Here is a 27023-nt window from a genome sequence, read left to right as displayed (position 1 = left end):
TCACAAGTATTTAAGTAATCATAGTATTTGTCACTATGAAAGTAAACAGTTGAAGCCAAGTCACCAATACAAGTCACTGCAGCAAAAGCCAGGGTCCTAAATGCGAGTAGTCTAGATTCTATACATGTCGACTGAAAATGATCCGTATGTACGTTTAACTACAATGTTCTCATAAAATCTAGTTTCAAAATTGCGGAACCTGAACAAATGAAAGATGGCCATTGATTGGCATAATAATTTGGCAGTAAATGCAGCGCCGAAGGTTACTTCCCCGGTTATGATCACGAGCTAACATTCATAAGAACAGCCGGAAAATTACCCGGATGTTCTGAATGACGTGATTTTTTTATGCTGGTACATTAGTCTGAAAGATCCAATCATTGGTACGCTTATGAAACCACTCGCTGTGTCGAACGTATTGCATACTTGGCGGAAACAACCACTGATGATCTATCAGGCTATCAGTAAATTTGACTACAGTTGGTCACATTTCGGATAAACACTAAAATGCTGAGAATTGCAGCACACAAATTTGTCCTATATTTTGACAATAGCCTCTAACGCAAACGATTTACATGCTTAGCAACGCCGCATGTTCAGCGGTGTCACTCATATAACACAAAGCAATGTAATTCGGTTTGCCGACAACTAATCACAATGCATTAACGTGTACAGCCTGTGAGTTCAAAACATTATCAGTTCGAAGCGATTTCTTCACCATATGGTACGTTTCCACCCACATCATCTATGGACGTGATGGCGTTACAAATTGAATGGTGGCGATAGTCCTTAGCCTTATTTTGTAGTAAATTTTAACAATTTATGTATAATATGTAAGGTCTGGGGAGTGGGGGATAGGGAGAGGGGGGGGGTAATTGTCTTATCAGTATTGGCTAAATATCATTTACAATTGTAATAATACCTTTACGTGAGCATGATATTTACATAAATATACACAAATCGATAGAAGTGTCAACAGATCGGGTAATACTATGCGCCGGCGGCCGGGTGGTAAAGAGTTTACGAGAGACGGGATATGGCCACATTCATAATTTTAGTATTATTTTTATTAGGCCTAAAACATGCGTGTTTCCGATTACACTCCATTTTAGAATAGGTGGGTAGGTTATTAAGGTAGATTTTTTATGTGTGAGTGTCTAGTTCAGGTAGTTATGTTTTCCACATGGTCTCTGTGTTATTGTGTTATTTATTTCTTCCTATCAGATATACAGCCATTGGAAGAACGGTTTTATAATTATCTTTTTAAGTTGGGGTCAGTTTCCGCTTTCACTATTTCTCGCGAGACTTCACAATTTTCGCGATTTTTTTTTTCTCGAATACGTACAAACAAGTTTAGGGTCGGCAGTGAAAAACTAGGTGGGGTCGGATAACCGGAACCAAACATTTTTATGGCCTCATTATTATTTCTTTGCACGGAAAACAAGAACAGTACAAAAAGTTACATGACATATTGCAATTACAATAAGTCTGAAAACTTGAATATGAGGCTGGATGAAATAGTAGAATATTTTGATTTCCGTACCCCTATAGGCTGTAGAGTTGCCCACATTTGCTTGTTTTCGAGGGTTTGTGTGTGTGTGTGTGCACGTTTGCATGTGAATAGTGTTCATGTATGATTACATTCGCAAATGCATCGCTATCTTTCTTTTGGAATATAATGTGTTACCCACCACTAATTCAACTACCTAATAATATCAATTCTACATTCATTATTCTTTCTATCTTACAGTCTATCCTGCCCAAATACATACGCCACTATCGAAAGTCTACTCCAGCGATTATTACTGTCACTGTAGTGTTTATCGGGTCACCAAGCACTATATATGAAACACGCTAAAAAAAAACTAATCACCACTTTCCCTGACGTCAGAGTGTCACGTGATTTTATGAAACACTGCCAACAGGATGAGGAGGGCTACAATAAATACAAACGATGTCACGTGACGAGCATACGACGCCTTCACTCAACCTAAGAAGATGTCTATGATTATATGCATTAAAACACGATAACTTTGCGAGCAATTTCCTGGACGGTGTCAACGCACTTTATTGATCGATTGAACTAATAACTAATACTCGGCGCTGGCAAAGTTTCGTAGTCAAATAACGAAAACAAGTAATTACAGCAGACCACAGACGCCTGTGGGCTGTGAGTATACAACTGAAACGTCTTGTAAATGACATGTTGCGTTTATGCAATTAAATTGACATATCCTCCAATAAATAAGGTTTGTCAGAATCTACACTTCGATTACACGCTATGAAATATATATGAAGCAATATAAACGCTTACAAGACGCTTCAATAGTATAATTAACAGCCCACGGGCGTCTGTGTCTGAGACAATCATCAGGTGACCCCAAATAACCTAACATACACGTATCATCTTCAATGTATCCTCCATTTTGAATTTCTCCATCCGCAAGTTAGTTTTTCTAGCTACATTCATTTCAAAATTGTTTCTACTCTGAAATACACTGTAAATATCCATAGTAAACGTAAATTTCTATAGACAAGTTCCCTACACGTCGGCTCGAAACGAAAAGACATTACTGAGAAATCGAAATAGCCAAAATATCGGACCCAGTTCATTAAGGGGGCACAAGCTGAGTTCATACGTCTTTTGGGCGAGAGTTATGCTGTGTACTTAAAAGTCACTCGCAGTATTCTACTTACTGGAGCATACCTAACCGTCACTCGCAATCGACTGAACTCAAACCTGGTATTAAGATATAACATACAAACAATCCGATGACGTAATTTTTATACGTATCAAAAAATGTCGAGGAATGCATACTAGGCAATCAACTGTTCTACGTTTTAGATTATGTGAGTAGTTTGAGTTGAGTAAAAGGTCTATAAACTCAGCTTGTGCCAGTAACAAACTGATCACTTTCGCAGAGATTCCAAAAACAAAGCGCAGGCTGGGATCTATGTTGTTTTTGTCTACAGCATGAAATATAAATGTGCTCGCGTAAAAATGAAAGTTGCTTGTTTGAGAACAATTCTTTTTGTAAACCACTGTACGGCACTCCACATGCTGAAACATGTTTGATCATGTCAGAGCACGACGTTACATTCAATAAATGGCGAGACGACATCATATCATTCTATACGCATCATACGTATGGGCACAGACATTAGTTGTCTGTGGTATGGGCAATAAATCAACCTTGAGAAACATGAACTGCGCGTGCGTCGTTGTTATAAAACACGACAACCACGACCCCTAGATTACCATTACCTCAGACCAATACAATAGATCGCCGGGGGATCTGCCGCTTATCAAGTCATCGAAAAAGGGACCAGATCCAAGATGACCTGGGCAAGATTAGTATTCTTGGATATATATATATGAGGACATTACATATGTATATCGTGAAGGGTAAAAAAGAAACTGTTTAGACAAAGTTCATGATTTGTAGCGTCACTTCAAGTTGTTTTGTTCTAGAGGCATATCAAAATTCACATTATAACAACAATAAACGACCCAGGTGATTTTGTAATCTTATTATGGACTTACTACTACTACGGAAACCATACTATCGGCTGACTATTAAACATGATGAAAAACTACAGCACTGTTGTTGTTGTTGTTGCTGTTGTTGTTGTTGTTGTTGTTGTTGCATGTTGTAGAAGTCAAGATAACACAAGTTGGTGACATTCAACGATGCCTTGGTTATGTAGATATAAATTAACCTGTAGCCAAGCGAGTATAGACACTAACATAAAACGATGTTCAAAATTGGCAGGTTGGTAGTCATTTACAAATTTGAAATTTGACGATCTACTACTTGTCTTAGTGTCATTACGTCATCATTAACGACATGCGCGTATTCTGCAACCATGTGTATTTTTAACAAACTAGTAAATACTTCTCCTAACAGCCAAATAAATGTGTATGCCTAGTTCGAGGATGAGGTTAATTACGCAATGTAGCAAGACCAGACTAAATCGTAAATACATACGACAAATCTAGGTACCTCCGACACTATTCAAAAATTTATATTAGATCCAACCAGGTCTGATATCATGTTAACTGATACAAACACATCAATGACGGTATCATCTTTCCGGCAGAGATGCAAGGGAGCCAAAACATGATCACGAGTCACTGAGAAACGAGATCTCTGAAATGTTTAATCTCATATTATAATAGACATGTAGTCTTGTTTGACGTGATCAGAGAAATACAGAGCTACACAAGTCAAAGATATCTGTCCGTGTGAAAGACACAATAAAATGGAACATGGGTCGATCCAGCTCGAGGCTCACTATAAAACTGCTGCAGTTCCAGGAAAGCTATAAAATTATCTTGCTCTATTTTACATGCGAGTTTAATTTTCTTTATAGTTTTTTTTACATGAAAATGTTACATGTAATTCCTGTTGGCATTTCACAGGGCTGAGGTCTGGAAATGATGATATACAATCTACTTGTGTGGTAGACCCAATCTCCGGTGGCGGTAGCATGCAACCCTTTGACATTTATATTTTTAGTAGCCGACCTTGGAGGAAAAGGTATTGGGGGAAACGAGAGATGATTCGCCGGTGAAAATGTACACTAACATATACAATTGTACAGGTAACTTTGATGCACCCAAAGAACAATAAGACCTGCATCAATGTGATATAAAGTTCACACTGGCGAAATCCTTAACACGTCAACAAGATGCCATGCGAACAACTTGATCCTCTGCTTCCCAATCCCTATCATGACGTCACAGTTTTCGCCATTTTCGTTCCGACTTTTAAAACGAGCCATGCTACATAAACATATGGATTAGACACAGGGTTCTTCAGTCTTGCCTTATCAGATACAAAACGCAGACAGGTAGGCCGATAGAGGGCGTGATTTACGGGAAAGGTCGATAAGGAAAACAGGGAGACCCCTATGTCGCGAACGCTAATAAAATCACACACGACACAACTCAAACATTACGTTTCAGGCTAATTACAAGACAAAAAATGGGGGAAAGTCTTGATAATAATCGTACAAGTCAAATAAAAAGATACAATGACATCTCTTTTAGTATAGAGAACGAGCAAATGCCGAACATATTAACGATTGCACTATTTTGAAAATTCATGATTAGAAATTCAAAGCTAGGTTGATGCTTCATGGGATCAAAACAAAATCAAGATCAGAAATATGTTGAAAAATGGGTGTGAGGAGTTGTAGGAAACGATACCCGTAAGAGGGAACTTGCAAACCCGCCATGTTGAATGTTGCATCATGGGAAATGTGATAATAAATACTAATGAAATAGTATTGTAAACAATAATGTTACATTGTTTTTAACCACAAATAATCAATTCATCGTCACCCTGATCATTGTGGGGGGTTTATTTTAACGGTAGCTCCAGATTAGGTATTATGATAACCCGCACAGATAATCCCATAGTCCTTTGCATCTGAGCATGCCCAGTCTGGATTGCAAGTTCCCTATTATAGCCCAAAAACTGTTTACGTGGACCTCTAATCAAGTACGTCACGACACTCTTATCAGATTGCAGTTCAAAGGTCACTCTCCATCTTACTTTGATACCTTGATTTTATGTAGTTGTGATATCCTTGTTCTGATAAGTGGCTTAGGGACCGGACAGAATTTACGGCAGGGGGGGGGCCTGGGGAGAAATTATCTCTGACTTGGTTTTTTTCCTGGCCCCCCCATCCACTGTGGCCAAAAATTCACAGCCCCCCCTTTCAAAAGTATAAAAATTTCATGGCCCCCCCCCCCAAAAAAAAGAAAAAAAGTGCACAATATCCTGTCCCCTACAATAACTAAATAGAGTACAAATTTTTTTGTTACTGTAGTAGACTGTCGACAGTCGCTCGCGCCTTTTTTCCCCCTACGTTTTATCTAAACTCCGATCCGGCGCAACACTAGTCTAATCGCAAACTGATATCGAGGGCCGAAGGCCCGAGTCACAGTGATCGAGGGCCGAAGGCCCGAGCGACTCGCTTGGGCCTTCGCAATTCGGCCCTCGAAATCAGTTTGCGATTATACTAGTGTTGCGCCGGACCGGAGTTTAGATAAAACGTAGGAAAAAAAGGCGCGAGCGACTGTCGACAGTCTGTTACTGTAGCACAACTGTAATATTTCTTTTGGTACTACTATTATGTTACTATTTCAGCCCAAACAACTTAGTAGTTGTAGAGGAAGTTTTTTAGAAAACAAAACAAAATAAAACATTTTGACCATACATGTAATCATACACATGTGGTATAATCTTGTTTATTTCCCAACTAGACACCATAAGTAGTCATCACTTAATACCAAGGCATTTGATGTGGTGGTTTTAACTGTCATTCGCTGATACATACACAGAAACACAGACACAGAGTAAACACACATTCACATGCGTGATTTGTGAAAAACTGTAGTGGGGACATTTGTGGGGAGTATCTAAGGACATCACATCACCTACATAGTGTATTCAAATATCTATTTATACTCATAACACAATAACTATCTAATGTCAGACATTTGTGATGTCATGAAGTGCTAGCAAACTAAGGATTTTATGCACACTGAGGTCTGACAAATATAGCTTTCACTTTCCTACACCAAATGCATTACCAATACATATGTAAATGTAAGACATTTGTGACTTCATGAAAGTGCAAAAAAATTCAGAATGTTGTGGAATACTTAGATGTAATCAATATGCTTTCAGTTCCAAAACCATACATATTTAAACCTATAGTGTCAGGCATTTGTGACTTCATGAAACATTGGCTTGGTTTAGTGAAAGCCAAACAAAATGATGTTTCTCATATAAGTGACATTGCAAGAAGATTCCCACAGAATGAAGTTGTTGTTAGCGAACGACACAGGAAGAGAAGGAGAAAGAAGGAAAATAAAATAAAAGTAAGAAGATGGAAAGAGAAAAGAACAATTAGTCAAGCAAAAAGACTGTTGTTAACTGTTTTAGTGAGCAACTTGTGGATAAGGTTGTAGGAAAATACAGCCAGAAGGCAACTACCAAAGTTAGTGTAAAGTCACAGATGAAAAAACACTTAACACCACACAGACATCTAAATGCTTTACAATATTTAGTACAGATAGATGCATTTGATGATGCTGAGGAGGGAAATAGTTTAATTTCACTGGTTTTAGATAGAAAGAAAGACAAGTCTTGCCTCACATCTTCAGACTCTAGTGAGTCTGAGAGTAAAACTCAAGAATAGTGTCAAGGAAAGAAATAAAACACCTATCTAAATTAATCTGGCCAGACGTTTTTGTATTGACATTTTTCACCAAAAGGTCACTTTGTAATCACATAAATTACAGGTCCTATGCTAGTATATTACCATATATATATATATATATATATATGTATCCTTGATGGTAATTACACACTGAACCTGTTTCCACAGTGCTAAAATGTATGTATGTATGTATGTATGTATGTATACATATGTGTGTGTGTAAGTGTGTGTGTGTGTGTGTGTGAACAACTTGGAGTATATAAGAGTAATTCAGGGTGTATCAAATTAATCTTGAGTAGTGTTTTTATGCTTCACTAAATATGTACATACAAACGTACACACTTCCATTTTAATACATAAATGAAAGTGTAGACATTAAATATTAAAGGCGATATCAAGTGCTATCTCATGCAATGTTAACTTTTCTAACATATTCATTTTTTTCAATGACAAAATATTTCGCGGCCCCCCCTTTCAAACCATGAGAATTTTCATGGCCCCCCCTTCAAGCCTCCCATTTTTTTCATGGCCCCCCCAATTTCTCCCCAGGCCCCCCCTCTGCCGTAAATTCTGTCCGGTCCCTTATATAAAAACCCTTATTACATAATCAATCATTCTGCAGTTGATATGCGTCAGTTAAAATGTCGACGTTTGTGGTAGAAGTTCGTGTTCAATAATACACAATAATATTATACGAGACATCGTGTCTTTACGCAACTGGGTACACTCGAAATAATCAATAAATCGAAGGGTCAATAAATGTGATCGAGAGATTGATCGATCTGCAGACGACGATGTATATGCTACGATTTAGTGAGTTGTATAACGTAGTGTACGATAGACATAGGCCATCGAATCAATCTGTATGATTTTTTTTAAATGTATAGTGAATAAGATTCACTATACATTTTTTTTGAAATCATACAGATTGATTCGAATGCCTGTGATACAGGACATACAACACATACATGTGTTCCGCGCGATAGAAATAAATACCGTATTCATCTTCCATTGTCTCTTACAGACAATCGTTGTAAAAGACACCTGACGACAATTAATGTGAACTCATGGAGTTATGACGTAGTTATGGATGACGACCCTAACGCCACTGATATATCCAAAGGTTAGTTCTGAAGTCATATGCAGTAACGAAATTTAAAAATAAAATTGATGTGTTCGGCTTACCGTACCCATGACATGCGGATAAAAAGTGATATCGATAACCAATTACTATCGCCATGGTAACTGTTTGTATCGATTACATGATGATTTACAGCTGTAGTTATATACACCAGTATGTTACTGTTGCTATGGACAGTATCGTAGTTGCTGGGTGACCAGTTCACATTTTTTTGGAAAGTTTATCCATTTGCCTAACCAACCCCGTTGCCATATTTGCAATACAAATCATCATTTCACTGTTGCTATGGCCGTGGTCTTGTTGCTAGGCATACATGTCGACCATTTCTTTCATATGTATCCAATGCCTACCAATCACTTTTATCTTTGAAGTATATACCATCATTTCACTGTTGCTTAGGGCTTGGTCTTGTTGCTATGCATAGTTGCATACATTTTTGGATTGATTATTCACTTGCCTATCCAATAATGTTGTCATCTTTGCAAAATATACAGGCATTTGACTATTGCTTACGGCATAATCAGGATTCCTAGGGCAGTTGTGACAACACGCCTGAGACAAAATCCACAGAATATCATTTCTAAAAACATTCCCATGAAATTTCAGCCCAATCCACCAAGGAGTTTTTCAGATACATCTTTTTTAGTCTAAAAATTACATTTTTTACCAAACTTCGCATATCACTGACGGGATCATTATATAATGAATAATTCTTCATCTACAAACACACATTATCACCCCAACAAAAATTTCAGCTGAATCTGCCTAGTAGTTTCTGAATTAATGATTTTTGACCACAAAAGGCACATATTTTGTTATATGTCGCTGATGGGATCATGTCATGCACAAATATTTATCGACACATCCCTACAAAAACATCCCTGGCCAGTGGGTTTTGAGTTTTGATTTCTGTACCAAAAATCTCATTTTTTACCCAAATCACGTACCCGTTTTGGGATCATTTTGATTTGAACAAATAGACACCAAAAGTAATAACGTCAACACCAAGTTTCACTGCCAGAAACAGACAGACACTTTCCTATAACACGACTGAACTCTGTTGTTCAGTTGTGCTAAAATATTTTTAAAATGGGGGGGGGGGGGGGGGGTAGCAACCTTATACTTCAGCATCTGCTCATTTTCTCAACGGGCTTTCATTTCCATCCTCTGTGCATCTCTATTTACCATAAATAGCATGGATAGCGACTATGCATGAACGACAATCTTGCAACTAATGATACTAGTATAGCATATATTTTGAATCATTGATTGATTGATAGATCGGTTGATTGATCGATTACTAGATCGATTGATTGATTGGTTGATTGACAGTTTGATTTATTTGTTAAATAACGTTAGAAATTTCTACGAAATGCAGTTTTCGATACGTTTATCCGGCGTACTTTATACTGGGTGATTATCACTTTCCATTTATCAATATCTATCACACAGGTTCACATCATGTCACTTTTCAGTTATCACGCAATGGTGATTCAATGTTCAATTTACATATTAAGTGTATGCGAAGATGGCACGTATGTCATGTCAACAACCTGAGTAGCAGGCCGATGACCTCTAAAACACTTCTCTAAACATGCTGAAAGTAATTAATACGTATAAACTTAGTCAAGGTCAAAGTCTCGCTTCAAGTCTGGACGTCATTTTCGGATTAAGTAGTGCACTGTGGGTATTTATCCATGATACTATCATTGGAGAAAAATGGTATTGTTTCCTTGGCTTTGCACTGAATATGAAGGTATTAGCTAAGCCGAGTATTTGTCGATACTCAGTTCGTTCATTTATGCAGCAGATTAGAGTACTTGGTATTCAAGTACGGTTCTTCTACCCTGTCTCCAATAAATCAACCCATTCTGAGACTACTGAATGTGTATCACAGGTAAACCAGGCAACGTTTCTGTGACACAAGAGAAAGAGGGTGGGCAAAGGGTATTTTCGTAATTCGTATTTTCTCTTTGTCATTTTTGTGTAAACTGTAGACTTCAAACCAACGATCGCGCAATGCTGTAATTTACTGTCCTTCGTATTTCTCCGTCATTCGAAGATAATCATAAAAAAGCAAGTCGTAGTTTATACTTTATGATTAAAAAAAATAGTAATTTCTTAGTAAACTGCACTCCATAACCTCATTTGCATAACCTTGCTGATATATTGGCACGGACTTAAAATTCGTTCCCTTGACTAGATCGTGACAAAGTCTAAAGGCAACATGTACAGTGAAAGATAATTATTACTTTATTGCAAGTTGGTATCTACTCCTACCAGTAAGATGGCTCACTTCTGAACTGACAGAAAAGTACACCTTCGAAACACTCCCCAAATAACTTTCCATATGACTTCTATTTGCATCATATTTCTGAAATGTTCAACCAAGTTAATCATGGATTTAGCAATTTATTGCAGGAAAGGTTGTAGAAGTGATATCAAAACTAATTCTCGCCCAATATTCATGCGGTTTTCGCAAAAAAAAAATCTACTTCGAAGTTTTGAAGTTCCGGGTGAGAGGACTTTGATTTTTTTTTTCCGATAAACAGGACGAGCTTCGGAAAATTTCGGTGTACATTGAGACACATCACACTAAGATGTTTTAAAACCTGAGCCGCACAGTGAAAATGTATATTTTTAGCAATCGATATTTCCTTTATAATCCCCAGGGGTTTTGTATGGATGGGAATTGAACCCTGGGAAATTGATAACCGGTGCCACATTCCCATAATTCATTTCAGAATGAATTTATACAAGCACTACAATAACAGAGTTAAGGAAATTCTTAGTTTTTCTGTTCTTTGGGAATATGTCAGAGACACACGTCGTTATTAATCATAATAGTCAAATTTGTGGATCTGGCTGCGATCATCATCACATCCTATACATTTGAAATGATTTCCTACATAAGCCTATCATATAAGGACACTATGCAATAAACATATGCAAATGTATCTTTACCCGTACGGCCTCTTCCAGTCTACATGTATTATTACTCATTAAAAATAAACATACTAGTAAAAAAAAAACCAGAGTTATGAAAAAAAATGAATTTTATAACAATCCGTGATTCATGCACAAAGAGTACAGTTTGGGTTCAAATAAATCCTAATTCGTACTTTTCCGAGTTGGTGATCTACTTTTGTGCTTTTAGTTGTACATGTAAGGCTTACAAGTCGTGTTTCTAATATATCGATGACAGGAGGAGATGCGAAACATTCTTTCAAAATATTTCTATCAAATAAATTATCAAACTTCAGACATACTAGAGACTGTCGTACTAAGCTGGCTTATTTGACTTTGGGTCTATTTTGGTCCGCTATTTTTCAGAGTAAAGTCAACTAAAGCTACATAGTGGAAAAAAAATAGAAACAGAATACTAATCGACAGGGTTATATACGCAAAATAAATAAATAATACTCGTAAAAGGTTGTCACAATCTTGATCTTTCGTCGTTTCTTTAGGTCATATTCTAATTCCATTATGGCCAACAAGTAAAAAGTGCAAAGATTGCGACCATTAGCGTTGTCTGATTCGCATCAATATCGAGTAGACATGTCCGCTCCCTGTACGAAAGTAACTACGTTACGATAGTAGTGAAACTACATGGGATTGATTTGCAGGAGTATGCAGCAGCCCCCCTCCCCCACCCCGCAGCCCCCACCCCCTCTCCCATGACTCAAACACTCCGAGAGTCGGGCGACAAACAAGTATTCTACAATTTACTGCTATACAACAGTGATAAGCAGTTGTGTTGAGGAGTTCTGGTACTGAGGGGAACTGTCACGTGGTTTGTCTTATCGATAAACATTTACATAAACATGGCTTCATACGTTACGAACCCAACACCCTCCAACACAATGTGCAAAAGAGCGGCGAAGTTAGGTTTGCACAACATTTAAATTAAATTCATGCCGTAAGATGTTATATTAAACCTCAGACCACTATATAGACTGTCGACAGTCGTTCCTGCCTTTTTTGCTACGTTTTATCTAAAACTAAAGTTGTCGCCTCGCTCCGATCCGGAGCAATACTATAACCGCGTACTGATCAGCGAGTGTCTTCGGCAATCTTCGGCAATCGCAGTTCCTATCAGTACGCATTACTATTCAGTGCTACGGAGCGAGGCGACTTTGTTTTAGATGAAACGTAGCAAAAAAGGCACGAACGACTATCGACAGTCTAACCACTATAGAAACAGATTAGAAAAGCCTAAACGTGCACATGTACGTGTGGACATTTGTGTATATGGTGAGAGTTCAAAAGTCCAGCGATCATAATGCTAACTCTGGGTTTTGACGTTTTTCTACTTAATGATCTAAGGACGTCACGTCATGGCGATACAATGCATGTCACATGTGACAGATACCTAAACCTAACAAACAGTGCAGTGTCGCGAAAGAAGATGCCTCAAGAGTGTGGATGCATAAACACATCAGAATTACGTGAAACAATTAGGTAACTGTGCGTGAAACGAATGCAAGAACATGCATTTTATTTTTGGACGAATGCAAGAACATGCATTTTATTTTTGGAAAAAGCCAACAACTGTCAGTTTCTAATGGCTAAAATAAGTTAATAATGTCCTTCGGTAATTTTACCGTCAAAATGTGTGTTAATATTCGATTTTAGGTCAGGACTCGAGAACTTTGGATCAACGACGATCAGCGCATCAATTTTGACAAAATCTAACGTAAATTTCCGTTTCATGAACATAATAAGATGGATATCAAGTACATATACGGTTACAAGGCAACAACGTTGGTTACTCAAAACCCAATCTTGTCACCACACTCTCCTTACATTATAATGTTGAAGATATTTTCATCATTGGGAACAATGCATTTGTAGCTGTTGTTATGGACATCTTTTTTATTGCTAGGCACATTTGTTTCTTGGAATTTAGGACATCCTGACCCTCTGCTACCCGACGATTATGGTAATCCCATTACCCAAACAGGTCTTACTTGTCTGCAGGTTCTAGCTTGCCTGAACGGTATCCGGATATCCCTTCCAGACCATATGACACAAAAACCATACTGTCTACGTATGACGCTTTGTCTTTATGACTAGTATAGTAGTAAGTAGTACTAAACACTGGTACTAATCTATTTAAAGTTGCTAAATATAAATAATTCTAATCAATATTCATATTTCTATTTGCACTATATTTGATATCACCACTACAATTATTTTCAACACACCTAATTCCCAAGTTACATAATTTTAAGTCTGAAATCGAGCCAGGTGACCTTTAAGAGTTCACAAGTTAGGACTGATATATATATATATATATATATATATATATATATATATATATATATATATATATATATATATATATATATATATATATATATATATATATATATATATATATATATATATATATATATTCATGGAATTAGTGCTACACTACGTGTACACTGACAATATCTAAGGTGACAGAACAAAAGAACCGGAAACGAAACGACAGAGGAATCATGATACATATGGGAAGCCACATCCTGGCATACATTGTTTCTTTCATGTCAAGTATTTTCAAACAACATCAGATTTTCAGCAAATTGAGGCAGGCAATGTGTGGCACACACATCATCACACGCACATCCATTTAAAAAAAATTATCAATGTATATTTTATCTTCAAATCAAAATAAATCGCCAAGCAACACGTCTGTTCTTATCTGGTCAAGGCTATGTTACTGTTACGCTTCTATGTTGAGTGTTCGTTTAAGTGATTACATTGGGAATGGATTTAGGTCGAGAACTGGAGTACTCGTTAAATATACAACACATAACGACTACATAAAGTAATTGCATATTAGCTGATGTTGTAATCATTAACAGTACCTATGGCAATGTTATTGAAGAAGAACAAATGCCCCAAAACATATGGTAACCCTAGTTGCAATATTTGAACTGTTTTAAAGTTTCATTAATAATCGGCAATTATTGTCAATATGAACACCTTTGTTTCGATAGAGCACATAGAAGCAACCTTGTCTCGTCTAGCAATTATACTAAAACCATATGACGGCGTGTTTTAGGTGTTCCATCCTTACAATGGTCGCCTCGCTCTCGCAACGAATGGAACAATTTAGGCGAATCAATATTAATTATGCAAATTATTTAATTGAATCACGATCATGCGCATTGGACAGAGCAGTATTCAATTTGAATAGCGATGACTTGTTTTCGTCTTTGATGCTAAAATATTCATAGCCCTCGTACATTGTGCTGTATATTGTCAAGTGACACAGCAATGCATACTGAATAGGCTAAAACGAAAAGCATTTTAATAATTATCATTATTGTAATAATGATATAATCTGTATTACGATATTTGAAATTGTACACATAAATGGCGCCAGACACGAAACGGCGTTCTAGCAGCCAGATATTTAGCGCCGATTTGTCTGTGTGGAATAACATTGATAGGTCATTCACAAGTTTTGGTGCCATTTATAAAAGACGCTAATATATTATGCAAAATTTTAACTAGTTTCATTCGCAAGGGGAAAATATGATAGCTTTTAGCTGAATTTGCAGAGTTTTTCATGTTAAAAAGTATGGGGTTTTGTTTGTCGTTACTGGCTACATGGGATTCTGAAGAAGTTTAAAGAAATTGATTCAACTTGAATCCGGAACATCCATTTGTGACGACCTTTCGCAATTTAAGACAAAGAGTGTGATATAATTTGGGTCATTGTTTACTAAAGATTCTAGTACAAGTCTACAGACATAAGTATCTAACAATGGAAAATTTCTACTTCTAAATGAGAACCACACAACACAGAAATGGACTCAGGAAACCCAGGTACATGTACATCATATCAGCTTGGAGTAATTATACTGACATAATTACTCCAAGATATCAGTCAGTGTCCCCTTAACTGTCTATAGCTAAATCTAGACTTGCTGTCCTAACGAAAAGCGCCACGATTGCACAAATACGGAAGCATCACGTCACGTGATACTTATACCTTAGCTATGCGCTAGAGAGTACTAGCAAATGTGTTTGTGAATACATAGCATAATGGTTGAGTGAGAGCGCGTGGTAGTAGCGACAATGAAAACAACCGTGGTCATTCACACGTGATGTTAATTATGCATGAATATCGAACGGTGATTATCTAGTCGGCAAATACGAACATATCTCTGTCTGACGAAGATAAGATCAAAGGTCAACGATTTATTGTATCACTGATCAAAATGTCGCAATATCGTTTTCAACCATGCGGTGGTGGTTGCAAATCGTGCTGATACATTTAACACTTCTGTGTGAATGTCATATGGCAAACTGAAAGATATGTTGACGTCAAAAGTCAATAGTGTCAAAGGGGAAGGCTATAGTAGGACACGAGCTGAGATTAAACGGGGCGTAATTGTCGATGAACACTACAAGATACAGTAACTGTTGTTCTCTAACGACTGGAACACATTTAACTATCACTTTCTATTCATAGAACTCAACCTGATATTTAGAAAAAACTACTAGTCTAGTTCTTATACAGTATCGCTAAGATTTATACCTTCACTCACAGTTGGCATCCACACTAAAAACTACATAAACGATCCAAAGAAATAATTTATCTTCAGTTATGTACACTAAAAAGCAATGGCGCCAAGGGAACAGCAATTGTACTATCTCAAGTGTGTTAACATTGCCAGTGTTATCGAAGGCATGTATTGACATTCACATTACACTAGTATGGTTTAATTATGAATTTTAATATAAGTATTTTCACTCAACGCCAATAGCGTGTGAGCTCAGCTTTTTGTATCATTTTAGACTTCTGTATTGTGAACCATCGACAAGCGTGTACACCATGACTATCGGGATGTGACGTACAGTACTATCGGGATGCAACGTACTGTCGGGATGTGACGTACTGTCGGGATGTGACGTACTATCGGGATGTGACGTACTATCGGGACGTGACGTACTATCGGGATGTGAAAGAAAGTGACATCATAAGGTTCGTAGCGCCATTTCAGAAAATTTTGGCGGTTTTTTTAAGGCACTCGAAAATGAAGTCTGTCGCGAGGTTATGAGGCCCGGATGTTGACCACGGACGTTCAATCTACACGTTATATAAACATCGAGTATTAAATACATCACCAGTCCATCATATGTTCATGACTTAACTTGTTTGGGCCATTTATCACAAATTCTAGACCATAATATGCAAAGTGATACGTCTGTTCATGTTATGACGGATGTAGGTGTCTTGTAATAGTATAGATCCAAACAGGAAATAATGGTCTTAGCGTACAGTGTACCTTCAGTATTTAATTTTAGGTAACATTTTACATGATTTGTATATTTGTCCTGCAAATTGCAATGTTAGGGCGGGATGAAGAACGCAGCATGCTAAAACTTTTTTTTTTCAATGCAACGCCTAAGATACAATCAAGTACCGTAAAAGCTGCGAATGTTGACCAATCAAACACCCCTCCTATAGTCGGGGAATGTCATACGCTAATAGTCTGGAATTAGACAAGAATCTCCCTAATTGGTATTGCTATATCAAATTCAAGATACATTGTTCACAGCCTGGAGTCTTTAACAGAAAAAAAACACCTCACTGCCACTATGTTAAAGTAACGTCCCTGGAAGTCCAGGGGCTAATCATCTTCTCTCTTTTCGCAAAGCTATCGACCTCATTAACGCCATCGACCTTGTACACGATTGCCACAATATTGTTGTTTAATCAGAGCGATGGAAGGTCTTATCTGTACAAGCAAGCGCAGCCATTACTAGATGGCCTGCCCTCAACGACCAGCGTGTGACGTAACCTAAGGTCATGATAGATACGATCCAAACACCGTGACGAGTTTTACACATTTCCACCACTAGTCCCGAGGCCCCGAAAGTGTCCATTGCATGCAGCTGCAGCACATCTGACGACACGACTACAACATCTACACCTAGCTGTTGGTTGTGTTATTGATTTTGAATCCGTTGAAATGACCACAAAATACATGTCCACGATCAACGAAGCGAAGTTGGAAAGTTGACTGTATAACGAATTAGATTGATCGTTGATAAAGTCACATATACACTATACTGGTGATATGATTGGCTAATTAAACTTGTAGATGTTTTAAAAACTTGATACACAAAATCAAGAGACGCACCCTTCTTTAGTTCTAGATTGTTTAAATATTACCTCCCCCACCCCCACCCCCACCCCCACCCCCACCCCATTGATCATAATATTCACTGAAGGCAAGGCGTACATTTAACATGTACAGACAAGGTATATCGGTTTCGATTACGGTAACAAGAAAGGTATGTATTACAGTCAGGAACCATCGCATGTAACTTAACCTTCTGTAACGTGCATGAAACACTTACATGATATGAAATACACATCGCGTTTGTACACATCATGTGACGTGGGTCGATATTTTACACTTAGTCTAGTATGCACAAACACCATAACTCTTAATTTAGTACGTGCCTGTTTAAAAAATATGCAATGTAAGAGTTTGTATTTGGCAATATGTGGCTTTGTCATAGCTATGATGAGGTATGACTGAAGAACACGAGATGACGCAAACATCGTACATACGAGTATGCCATTCTCGCAAACCAGAGCTGATATTTCCGTTTCGTGCCACTGCGAAATCTCTCGACGGTGCGTTTTGGACGGTGCCGTAAAAGAGTGTGCGTTACGACGATGGAGTACGTATATCATCATTGACGATAGGGGGGGGGGGCAGTTATCAGCTTTGTGTACAGAGTACGTTGTGTGATACTATGTACTAATATTAGGCAGCGTGGCATTTAAATAATTAGCACGTGATTTCGTACAACCTACGAAAAGAGTTCATACAGTACGCCAACGTCGTAAACCCCAGACCTCTTTACGGTACCGTCCCAAACTACCCACCATGCACCAGTTGCTTCGTTTTTTGCTCTCGTTGCTTCAGCATGAGCTATGTGCTCTGGCTTGCGAGAACGACAGTACACATCGGTACAACAGTTCTACATATCACGTCAGAACCTCTGCAAGTAATTGACTAGATATCACTGTTCTTTTCATTAATACAATCGATCAATAAACTCATCAACGCCAAGGCCAACGTAAGTATATATGTTGAAAATTATACACAGTTATCTCCACAATGTTTCATTTGACCTTTGCGATGGAGGTCAAGATCAAAGTATTATATAGAAAGCTTACCTCCCATTAACCTCTGCTAATATGGGTGTAGACACTTGAATGGAGTAGCTGCCTATTCAATTGGTTGGTTTATGATTGAAAGACACGTTTTGGTTAGTTGATCTTGATTATACATGGAAAAGGTTGAAGCTCAAGGTCTAACAATCGGAGGCCGACAATTGAATTTGAATGTCTGTACATACAACGAACTTTTGAAGGGCGGATAAAATAAACACTTTTAAAACAAATGTGTCATCGTGATGGAGGGCAGGGTCACAAAAATCAGTCATGCGCGTATGAATACTACAGTGTCTGACATTTGTGCCAGACTATTTTGAAACTGGGTTGGTGTCTGACGGTCCATGAACAGACACATAGTACAGACGGGTGCACGACCCGTCACCGGACATGGGTCACTCCTATAACCACCTTTGGGCTGTACCCATTGCGGAAAATAACCAACAGGCAAACCCAAAATAACGAAAGAAAACAGACGTAAACTGAATTGATCACATGGCCAAAGTTACAAAAGCTGCCGGAAATCAATGTCACTCGTTCTGCACTTACGTTGCTACAATCATTGTACATGAGTGTATACAAAATAGTACGGGAACATTCAAGGTTCACACGTGAGAACTGGAGTAACACAACCACAGACATGTCTGTGACACAACTCAGACAACTACAGAGCTATAGACAACTATAGAGCTATAGTTGTCTGAGGCCACAAGAAAGATATAGAGGCGTAGACTAACACACCTTGAACGGCCAGAGAAGGGACCGGATGTTGGCGTTAAAATGCAAATGTAACCAATGCAGAGATAGCAAGTTCTGAAGTTGAATCCTGGGACAACATCCTTGATGAAGAAAAACGGTGTGTTCGTTGCTGGAGCAAATGCGTTTACAACGTCCTAGGACTCATATACCTTGATAAGAATGCATCAAAGTCATGCTGTGTAAAGGGTTTACCTAAATGTGCGGCACAGTGGCATCGAGATTATGCTAAACTATTGTTTTGGGGAATTCTCGTGTGCAATTACGGGCTTATGAATTCACGTAATAACTGGGTCTGGTGTAACTAACTCTGGCCTGCAAATTACTCTCACTTGCATTTAAATAGCATAACTAGAGCGCGAAAGATAGTACATTGTACGACTACTTTGGGTAAAGTCTGGGAGATTTTGTCACCACTTTGACCCAAGGCGAAATATTTATAATCCGAACCACATATCTATATTAATTTACATTACTAATTCAATGGTCGGACTAAGATATATCGAAATGGCTTCCCTTCCCCAAAACAAGACGAAATGTCCCTTCTGTGATAGTTACAAGAAATATGAACATTTTTTTTAAATGTTTACAAAAATGTTTAGGGTCGGCGGCTTAAACTAGGGTCGGTCGGGTTATCGTACGTACGTACGTACATACATACATACATACATACATACATACATACATACATACATACATACATACATACATACATACATACATACATACATACATACATACATACATACATACATACATACATACATACATACATACATACATACATACACACACACACACACACACATACATACATACATACATACATACATACATACATACATACATACATACATACATACATACATACATACATACATACATACATACAGTCAGATCCATAAATAAATCTATATAGCTAGATTTAGTGATAGATAAATGGATGGACATGGACGGACGGACATATAGATAGACAGACACACGCATATATATACATTTTACGTGAAATGATATTATACCCCATTCGCCAGTCTCATCTCCCGTATCCAAGCCATCTTAAGTTTACACAGTGATGCCCATGGATTCCCAGCGACAAAACGGCAAATTGTATGTGAAATGTAATCAATAAGGTTGTTAAATAAATACTTCATAAATTGTTTTTGTCAGCTTCAACAGAATGACTATGTACAGTCTGAATGATAATATATGCCTCAGTCTAAGCTAATGATGGAATATCAGCATATACTACTTATGTAGTGATGTTTACACCAACAGTTTCCGATAGACGTATGAAAAACAATAGACGTACATTTACATACTAATTGGGTTTGTTGTCACACACTGCAGATCAATCATTACATCATGACAAATTCCCGTATACAATAATGAAGACATATGTATGTTGAATAAATATCCTGTCGACAGTCCCGACTCATTTACACTGTATCTTGAACTCCGATTAATAACACAGATCATTGCAAAAATACAAAGTAATAATATATAAAGGTGTCATGCACAGCGCATGAGGTACTGGTGGACGGATCGTAAACTGTAACAGTGACTCGTCTTTTTATTACAACTTTAAAAGGCAGAAGAATAAGTCTCGCCATTACGTGAGATTTGTGAGTTCGTAAGTAAAAGAATATACTAGTAAACCAGTCTACTGATAAGAACACGTTTTGTTCATAGTGATGAGTGTTTCAAACAAGTGTACGAACTTTATATTATCTAGCAAACCCACCTTTTAGAAGCAGACTTTGGCATTTTGCATCAGGGGATAAGAGTGACTTTGACACTGTCGTTGCCACTCATCGTTCAGAACTATGCCAACTGAACAAATACACGTAGAAAGGAGAAAGCGTAGTAACAATTGAAGGCAGCAAATACCACTAAGCAGATAAGGAATGTGTTACTACGACTAATTACCCATCGTCGTAAACCTTAACCACAGCCTCTTTTACGGCACCGTCCAAGACGCGCCGCGGAAGAAATAACAGCTCTGGTTTGCGAGAATGCTAATTAACCTGATAGCATATGTAGAAGTGAAACGAACAACAGCACTGCGACACCACTCTCACTGACGAGAAATAATTATCAATATGGCACCGATTAGGCCTACGTCATCACGGTGAAGATGAAGTCCAAATCATATCTAATTTGAATATGAGAATCGACGGTGACTTTAATATCAAAATGAACGTTTTTATTGCTGAAGTGTGACCAAAGGCTAATAACAGGTGGAACAACAGCTGAACTTTGTTATTTGCAAAAAATAGTTTTTTTATACTGATTATCACTAACATAAATTAACGATGGTACATCAAATTGATGTCACTAAAACAATGTCACCACAGATAAGATTATGAATTGTGCTGTATAGTGTGGTACCATCGTTGGGGAAAAATGAGAAGGTCTTGAATGAAATAAACACACACACACACACACACACACATACACCCCATACACACACGCGCACGCACGCACACACATATATACATATTACACACATTTAACATATACATACATACATACATACATACATACATACATACATACATACATACATACATACATACATACATACATACATACATACATACATACATACATACATACATACATACATACAAACATACATACATACATACATACATACATACATACATACATACATACATACATACATACACACACACATATATACATATTACACACATTTAACACATACATACATACATACATACATACATACATACATACATACATACATACATACATACACACACACACACACACACACACATACATACATACATACATACATACATACATACATACATACATACATTGTGTGTGTGTGTGTGTGTGTGTGTGTGTGTGTGTGCACATAGACATAATGTGGGCACTTACATAATCTCAATATGTGACTGCTCATACACATAAAATGAAATAAAATATACTAGCATCGGCGTATCCGAAACTCAGTACAATTATAGCCATGTTCGATAGTTCAAAGAACCACTTACATAATCGTGACGACAGTTTATGAACTTTGTAAAGAGACAAATAACATGCTTATATCACAGACCCAAATCTAAAATTATACTATGCAATCATTTTAAAGAAGGAAATTTTGTAGTCTGGTTCATAAAAATACAAAACATCGACTGCCGTGCATGCTAACTGTGGGGATTAAAAATTCGACACGACGTAACGTTGTCATTGCAATTATCACTGTCTGTATAGATTGGAAGACGACTGGACAGAATTGTGATCACGAAGTTCATTACTATACATTGATTACTAGAAATCCGCCCGAGAACGACTACAGTGATATTGTCGGGTCCATTGAAAGGTCGATAGTGGCGTGTGGTGACGGACTGACGTTTAGGTATTAAGCTCAGAGTTATTTTGCATAGTTGAAGAATACACAAATAAGGTAACAAACACTTCGGGAACTTAGCGAAGCCTGAATTTGTAGGGCCCGATTAATACGATGCACTCTGACCAGGGTTCAAACATTCCAACAGCGACGTGTGTCAGTGTCATGGGGTCATATTGTATCCTTCGAAAATGGATGTAAACGTCGGTGTTTTGGCTAAAAAGACGTTTGCAAATATTTACCACACCCATGACACGTACCCACAACACGTAACTAGTATATTTAGACATGGATTTCAATAAAAGCAGTCCAGTGAAGTAGAGAGTTACAGTAGCAGTCGTCTGTGTGTTTTAACAGTTTTTGTTTCTCTTTTTATTTTCTGTTTGGGTTTGCAAAAAATATAAATTGAGCCTGAGGCAATCTACCTCCTCTTGGAAATTAGTATGACGGATTTTATGGTAAATGTCACCTTAAATCACGTAAATTTGGCATTCCCGAACTTAACTTCTAGTTATTGACAAACAATCACATAACAAACACACAAATCTGTTCATGATCTGTTGGAAACGGCAATACATACTCTCGGCTTGTACGAGATCCTCTATACTTCAAAATCAGTATGGCCGCCACATGCGTTGTCGGCACGTCGAGAATTGAATTTGTCCATTTTCGCTACAAAATAACATTTTGGAAATTTAAATCCGCCCATGAACGATGTCTTTAATAGTGACTGACATCGGGTATGCTCCATTTTGCAAGAAGTTGGGGATATTCTCAACAAAACCCGTCTCGAAATCGAGAAAAAGATCCGTAGCGATTTTGGATTGGAACAGTATCGTATGGACTCTGTAGCGGTCTTTACGTAGCGTAGGTTCCACAAGGCGTACGGAACGTCACTGCAGTTTAATTTATAGTTTTAATGAAGGAAGCAATTACAGCAATTCGATGTCTCGGTAGACATACCACACGGTCCAATCTCAACAACCTTTTTACAAATAATACGGACAAGAGAATTACAATATTCTACTACAACAAGCTCCAAATATAACAATTCTATATTTAGATAAACTCCAGGTATATCCTTACATTTCAAAGAGAACTACATGTATATCAAAAGGTGGGTCAAATTAGTCCGCTCGGTGTCAGTGCAATAAGTCGGTCCTAAATAATGCTTTACTCCACGTACAACACCTGGTGACCTTGGTTGCCTTGACGACAATCGTAAGATCGATTAAAGCATGCTTATCTTGGTTGGCGAAATTCGCCATTGGAGCCACACACACAAAAATATAAAACTTATCTCAAATGCGCATGCACAATATTCCTGATTTACATGACCCGTACCCAAGCCTCAGATTTAGCCTTTTTATCACGAATCCATTTATATGTGTATGTATATGTATATATATATATATATATATATATATATATATATATATATATATATATATATATATATATATATATATATATATATATATATATATATATATATACAAAAAATGTGTATATATATATATATATATATATATATATTATCTTCGTCGTATTTAAAGTTACTAGTTTACATTTTTCTTCATTTAAGGACAAAAGAGAATCCATATATTCGATAGATTCATCAAGTATTTATATGTAGCATTATATTTTATTCTTTGATATCAATCTCAAAAAGCCTACCTTTTCTACAACGTCTACATAAAATATATGTTGGTATATACAAGCCAAGAATGGTCGATTTTATATCATTTAAAAAATTACATAAATACTTCGTAAGAAAACGATCGTACAGTGACTGTATTAAAGCTTAGCTGATGGTGATAATGACCTTGGAATTTTCAAGTTTCAAGTTGGCTGATTTAAAGTTCATATTTGATGGTACGTTTCGAGCCATTGTAATTAAACATGGTTGGTGAAGTCTAGTTCTGTGGATAAATGCCACGAAATATCGTACGACCCGTATATACACAATAATTTATAATATCCTAAAATAGTAACACGAGTTCCGATTACAATGCGATATACAGACGGCATGCTCGTTTATAGAATAAAGCTTTTTAATTTTTGTTGAATTTGTCATGACTAGCCTGGTAGTTTTAGTAGGTTGTAACTCCCGTCCCAATATTATAAGGATTACAGAAATACAACAGTTTCCCCCGTATGCTGGCTACCGCTGTTTGTCTACTTACCTATAGAACAGGTCACATGGTATGACAGAATAGCATGTGACTTGAACGACGGTCAGACATCGTATTCCAAAAATATTTTTTCGAAATATAACATAACATACACTAATATCACAAAATTATATTTATAGTGGTAAAATGTTAGGTTCCTGATATTCATATTTGGCAAATGTTGACTCTGTTAAGAGATTTCCGGGGTATTTTTCTTAATAAGCCATTGCCTCACCTTATGACGTTCACCCATTATGATAGCAAAACACTATATGTTCGCAAGGTCATATTTCAAAACGTTATTTTCTTCAGAAATAATCTACGAAACTAGGTGACACTTCACAAGTTAAAACTTGGTAATATAAGGAATAAATAAGAAAAGAATAATGAATAATCAACCTTACCGAAGCTTAGAAATATTACTAAGAAGAGAGACTGTATCGATCCCGATTTCGTGGTAGCCATTTTGAGCAGTGCAATGTGGGAAAAGAGGTGGTAGGGAGAATTCAGCATTTGAATCATAATTAATTGACACCAAACAATCAACAAGAGAACGTAAAATTACGTAACAGTCTGTTTTGTCGGAGCGAAAATCAATTAATTACCTTTAAAGCAACCATAGTGTACTTTTATCCAGGTTTTACTCAAAAGTAGTTGTTATTTTCACGAAAGTTCAAGCGATATTTATGCAGATTCTCACGTGATACCGTGCTTTTAACAATTCGAAAGTTCGGCTCGGTGGAAACCTTTGTTGGCGCGATACGAGCTCGACCAACTCGTTCACGACTACGATCCTCTCGTGCTCTCCATGCCTTGCATTTACGGTTCAAAATATGGCAGAGAGGACATCCCGGAATATCTGGGAGGTTTTAGGCGTTAGTGCCGACAAAGACCCATCACTTTTAAACAGCATTCGCGGGGAAAAGACCTCGTAAGTCAAGATATTTGCCAGTTTCGTGGTGTTAGAAGTTTCGATAGAGTGCATTTCTCTCGCGATGTTTCGACTCGTGTTCCGTATTTTTGTTGAACTTCATATTCATGATGTGTGTGTAAGTGTCAGCTAAGCTTTACTTCTTTTTACACAGATCGCATGCCGTATCAAGATCGGGAAGTTCCGAAGACAGCAGAAGATCGGATAGCATATCGGAAGACAAAAACCAGGTTCGTAAATGCTGGAAAACGAAGTTACCCTATCATTACAACGTGGTTTTTCGGGAAATGCCAGGGGGGCATCGGAATTTAAGGTTTTAATCTGGCGATTTTGCGCGAGGTTAACACAAAACTGAAGGACGCAAATGGCGGTTTCCCAATTAAAAGAGCTCACCGTTGTTTACTTATTTCGGTTGGTTAACAACTATTAGCATTTTGGGCCATGCTTTCGTGACATGACACGAAACAGGCTTCGTAATAATTTAAACATTTTGAGTAGGATGTGACCGACTTGTGTTTCGATCAACTCTAATTTCACTGAAATAGCGAAATTGGACAGAGTGTGACATCTGGATCACTACGTATGGATGCGTGTGGCGATGAATTGAGTTAAGCACATCGTGCTGTTGCAGGGCTGATAAATAGTGCTGGTGTGACGTGACGTGGTCAAATTTATAAAAGACAGTGTACAGTAGTTTTGTCCACGCCACTGACTGCCACGATCATTTTGTAAAGTACACCGTTCGTGCCATTGTTTCAGGGCAGGTATTACAACTCGAGACACCATTTTGTGAACACGCCCTATACAGACCTCCAACACTCGGTTTAATTTTATCGTCTTGTCTCGGGTACGGGTCTTGGCTAACAAACTCTTAATGATCGCCTCGGTCACATAGCGGTGGCCATGACAGTTTTCAGGCGATGGTTCGGATTTAAAAAGACAGCAACTCGTGTACATGTGATCACGAATCGGTATGGACATGAAATATTCTACAGTATGTCGAAAAAAATACCAATATTTTAGTTATGAATTCAAACCATAACAACGGAACACAGCTTTTAATATAGTTTAAATACTCGTTTTATAAACAAATATACGTGTATGAATGTATGTCGTGTCTGGAACATGGACTCAAAACGATGGTAAAAAAGACGGGAATTCCGCAAGTCGAGCGTGTTGGTTGTTATTAATGGACGGAAGTAGGCCAT

At 37.5% G+C, this 27023-nt stretch overlaps 2 protein-coding genes across 3 annotated transcripts in view; one reads left to right on the top strand and one right to left on the bottom strand.

Moving 5' to 3' along the window:
• LOC144442311 (renin receptor-like) overlaps positions 1–25406 on the bottom strand; it is a 43581-nt gene extending 18175 nt beyond the window's left edge. Inside the window, exon 1 of one of the 2 annotated variants that reach the window (XM_078131624.1) lies at positions 25289–25406. In XM_078131624.1, coding sequence (XP_077987750.1) covers positions 25289–25406 — 118 coding nt within the window. Of the gene's footprint in view, positions 1–18575; positions 18612–25288 lie in introns of those variants that run through there. The other variant, XM_078131625.1, reaches the window with a different exon arrangement.
• A 226-nt stretch (positions 25407–25632) lies between these two features.
• LOC144442713 (uncharacterized) overlaps positions 25633–27023 on the top strand; it is a 65678-nt gene continuing 64287 nt past the window's right edge. The window contains exons 1-2 of the mRNA XM_078132087.1: positions 25633–25815; positions 25970–26045. Of these exons, the coding sequence (XP_077988213.1) occupies positions 25718–25815; positions 25970–26045 (174 nt within the window). The 5' untranslated portion in view covers positions 25633–25717. The remainder of the gene's footprint in view (positions 25816–25969; positions 26046–27023) is intronic.

The sequence above is a fragment of the Glandiceps talaboti genome, chromosome 11 (genome assembly GCF_964340395.1).
Source record: "Glandiceps talaboti chromosome 11, keGlaTala1.1, whole genome shotgun sequence".
Lineage (NCBI taxonomy): Eukaryota > Metazoa > Hemichordata > Enteropneusta > Spengelidae > Glandiceps > Glandiceps talaboti.
Note: the sequence above shows the minus strand (reverse complement) of the source record. Positions and strands in the feature narration are given on the sequence as shown.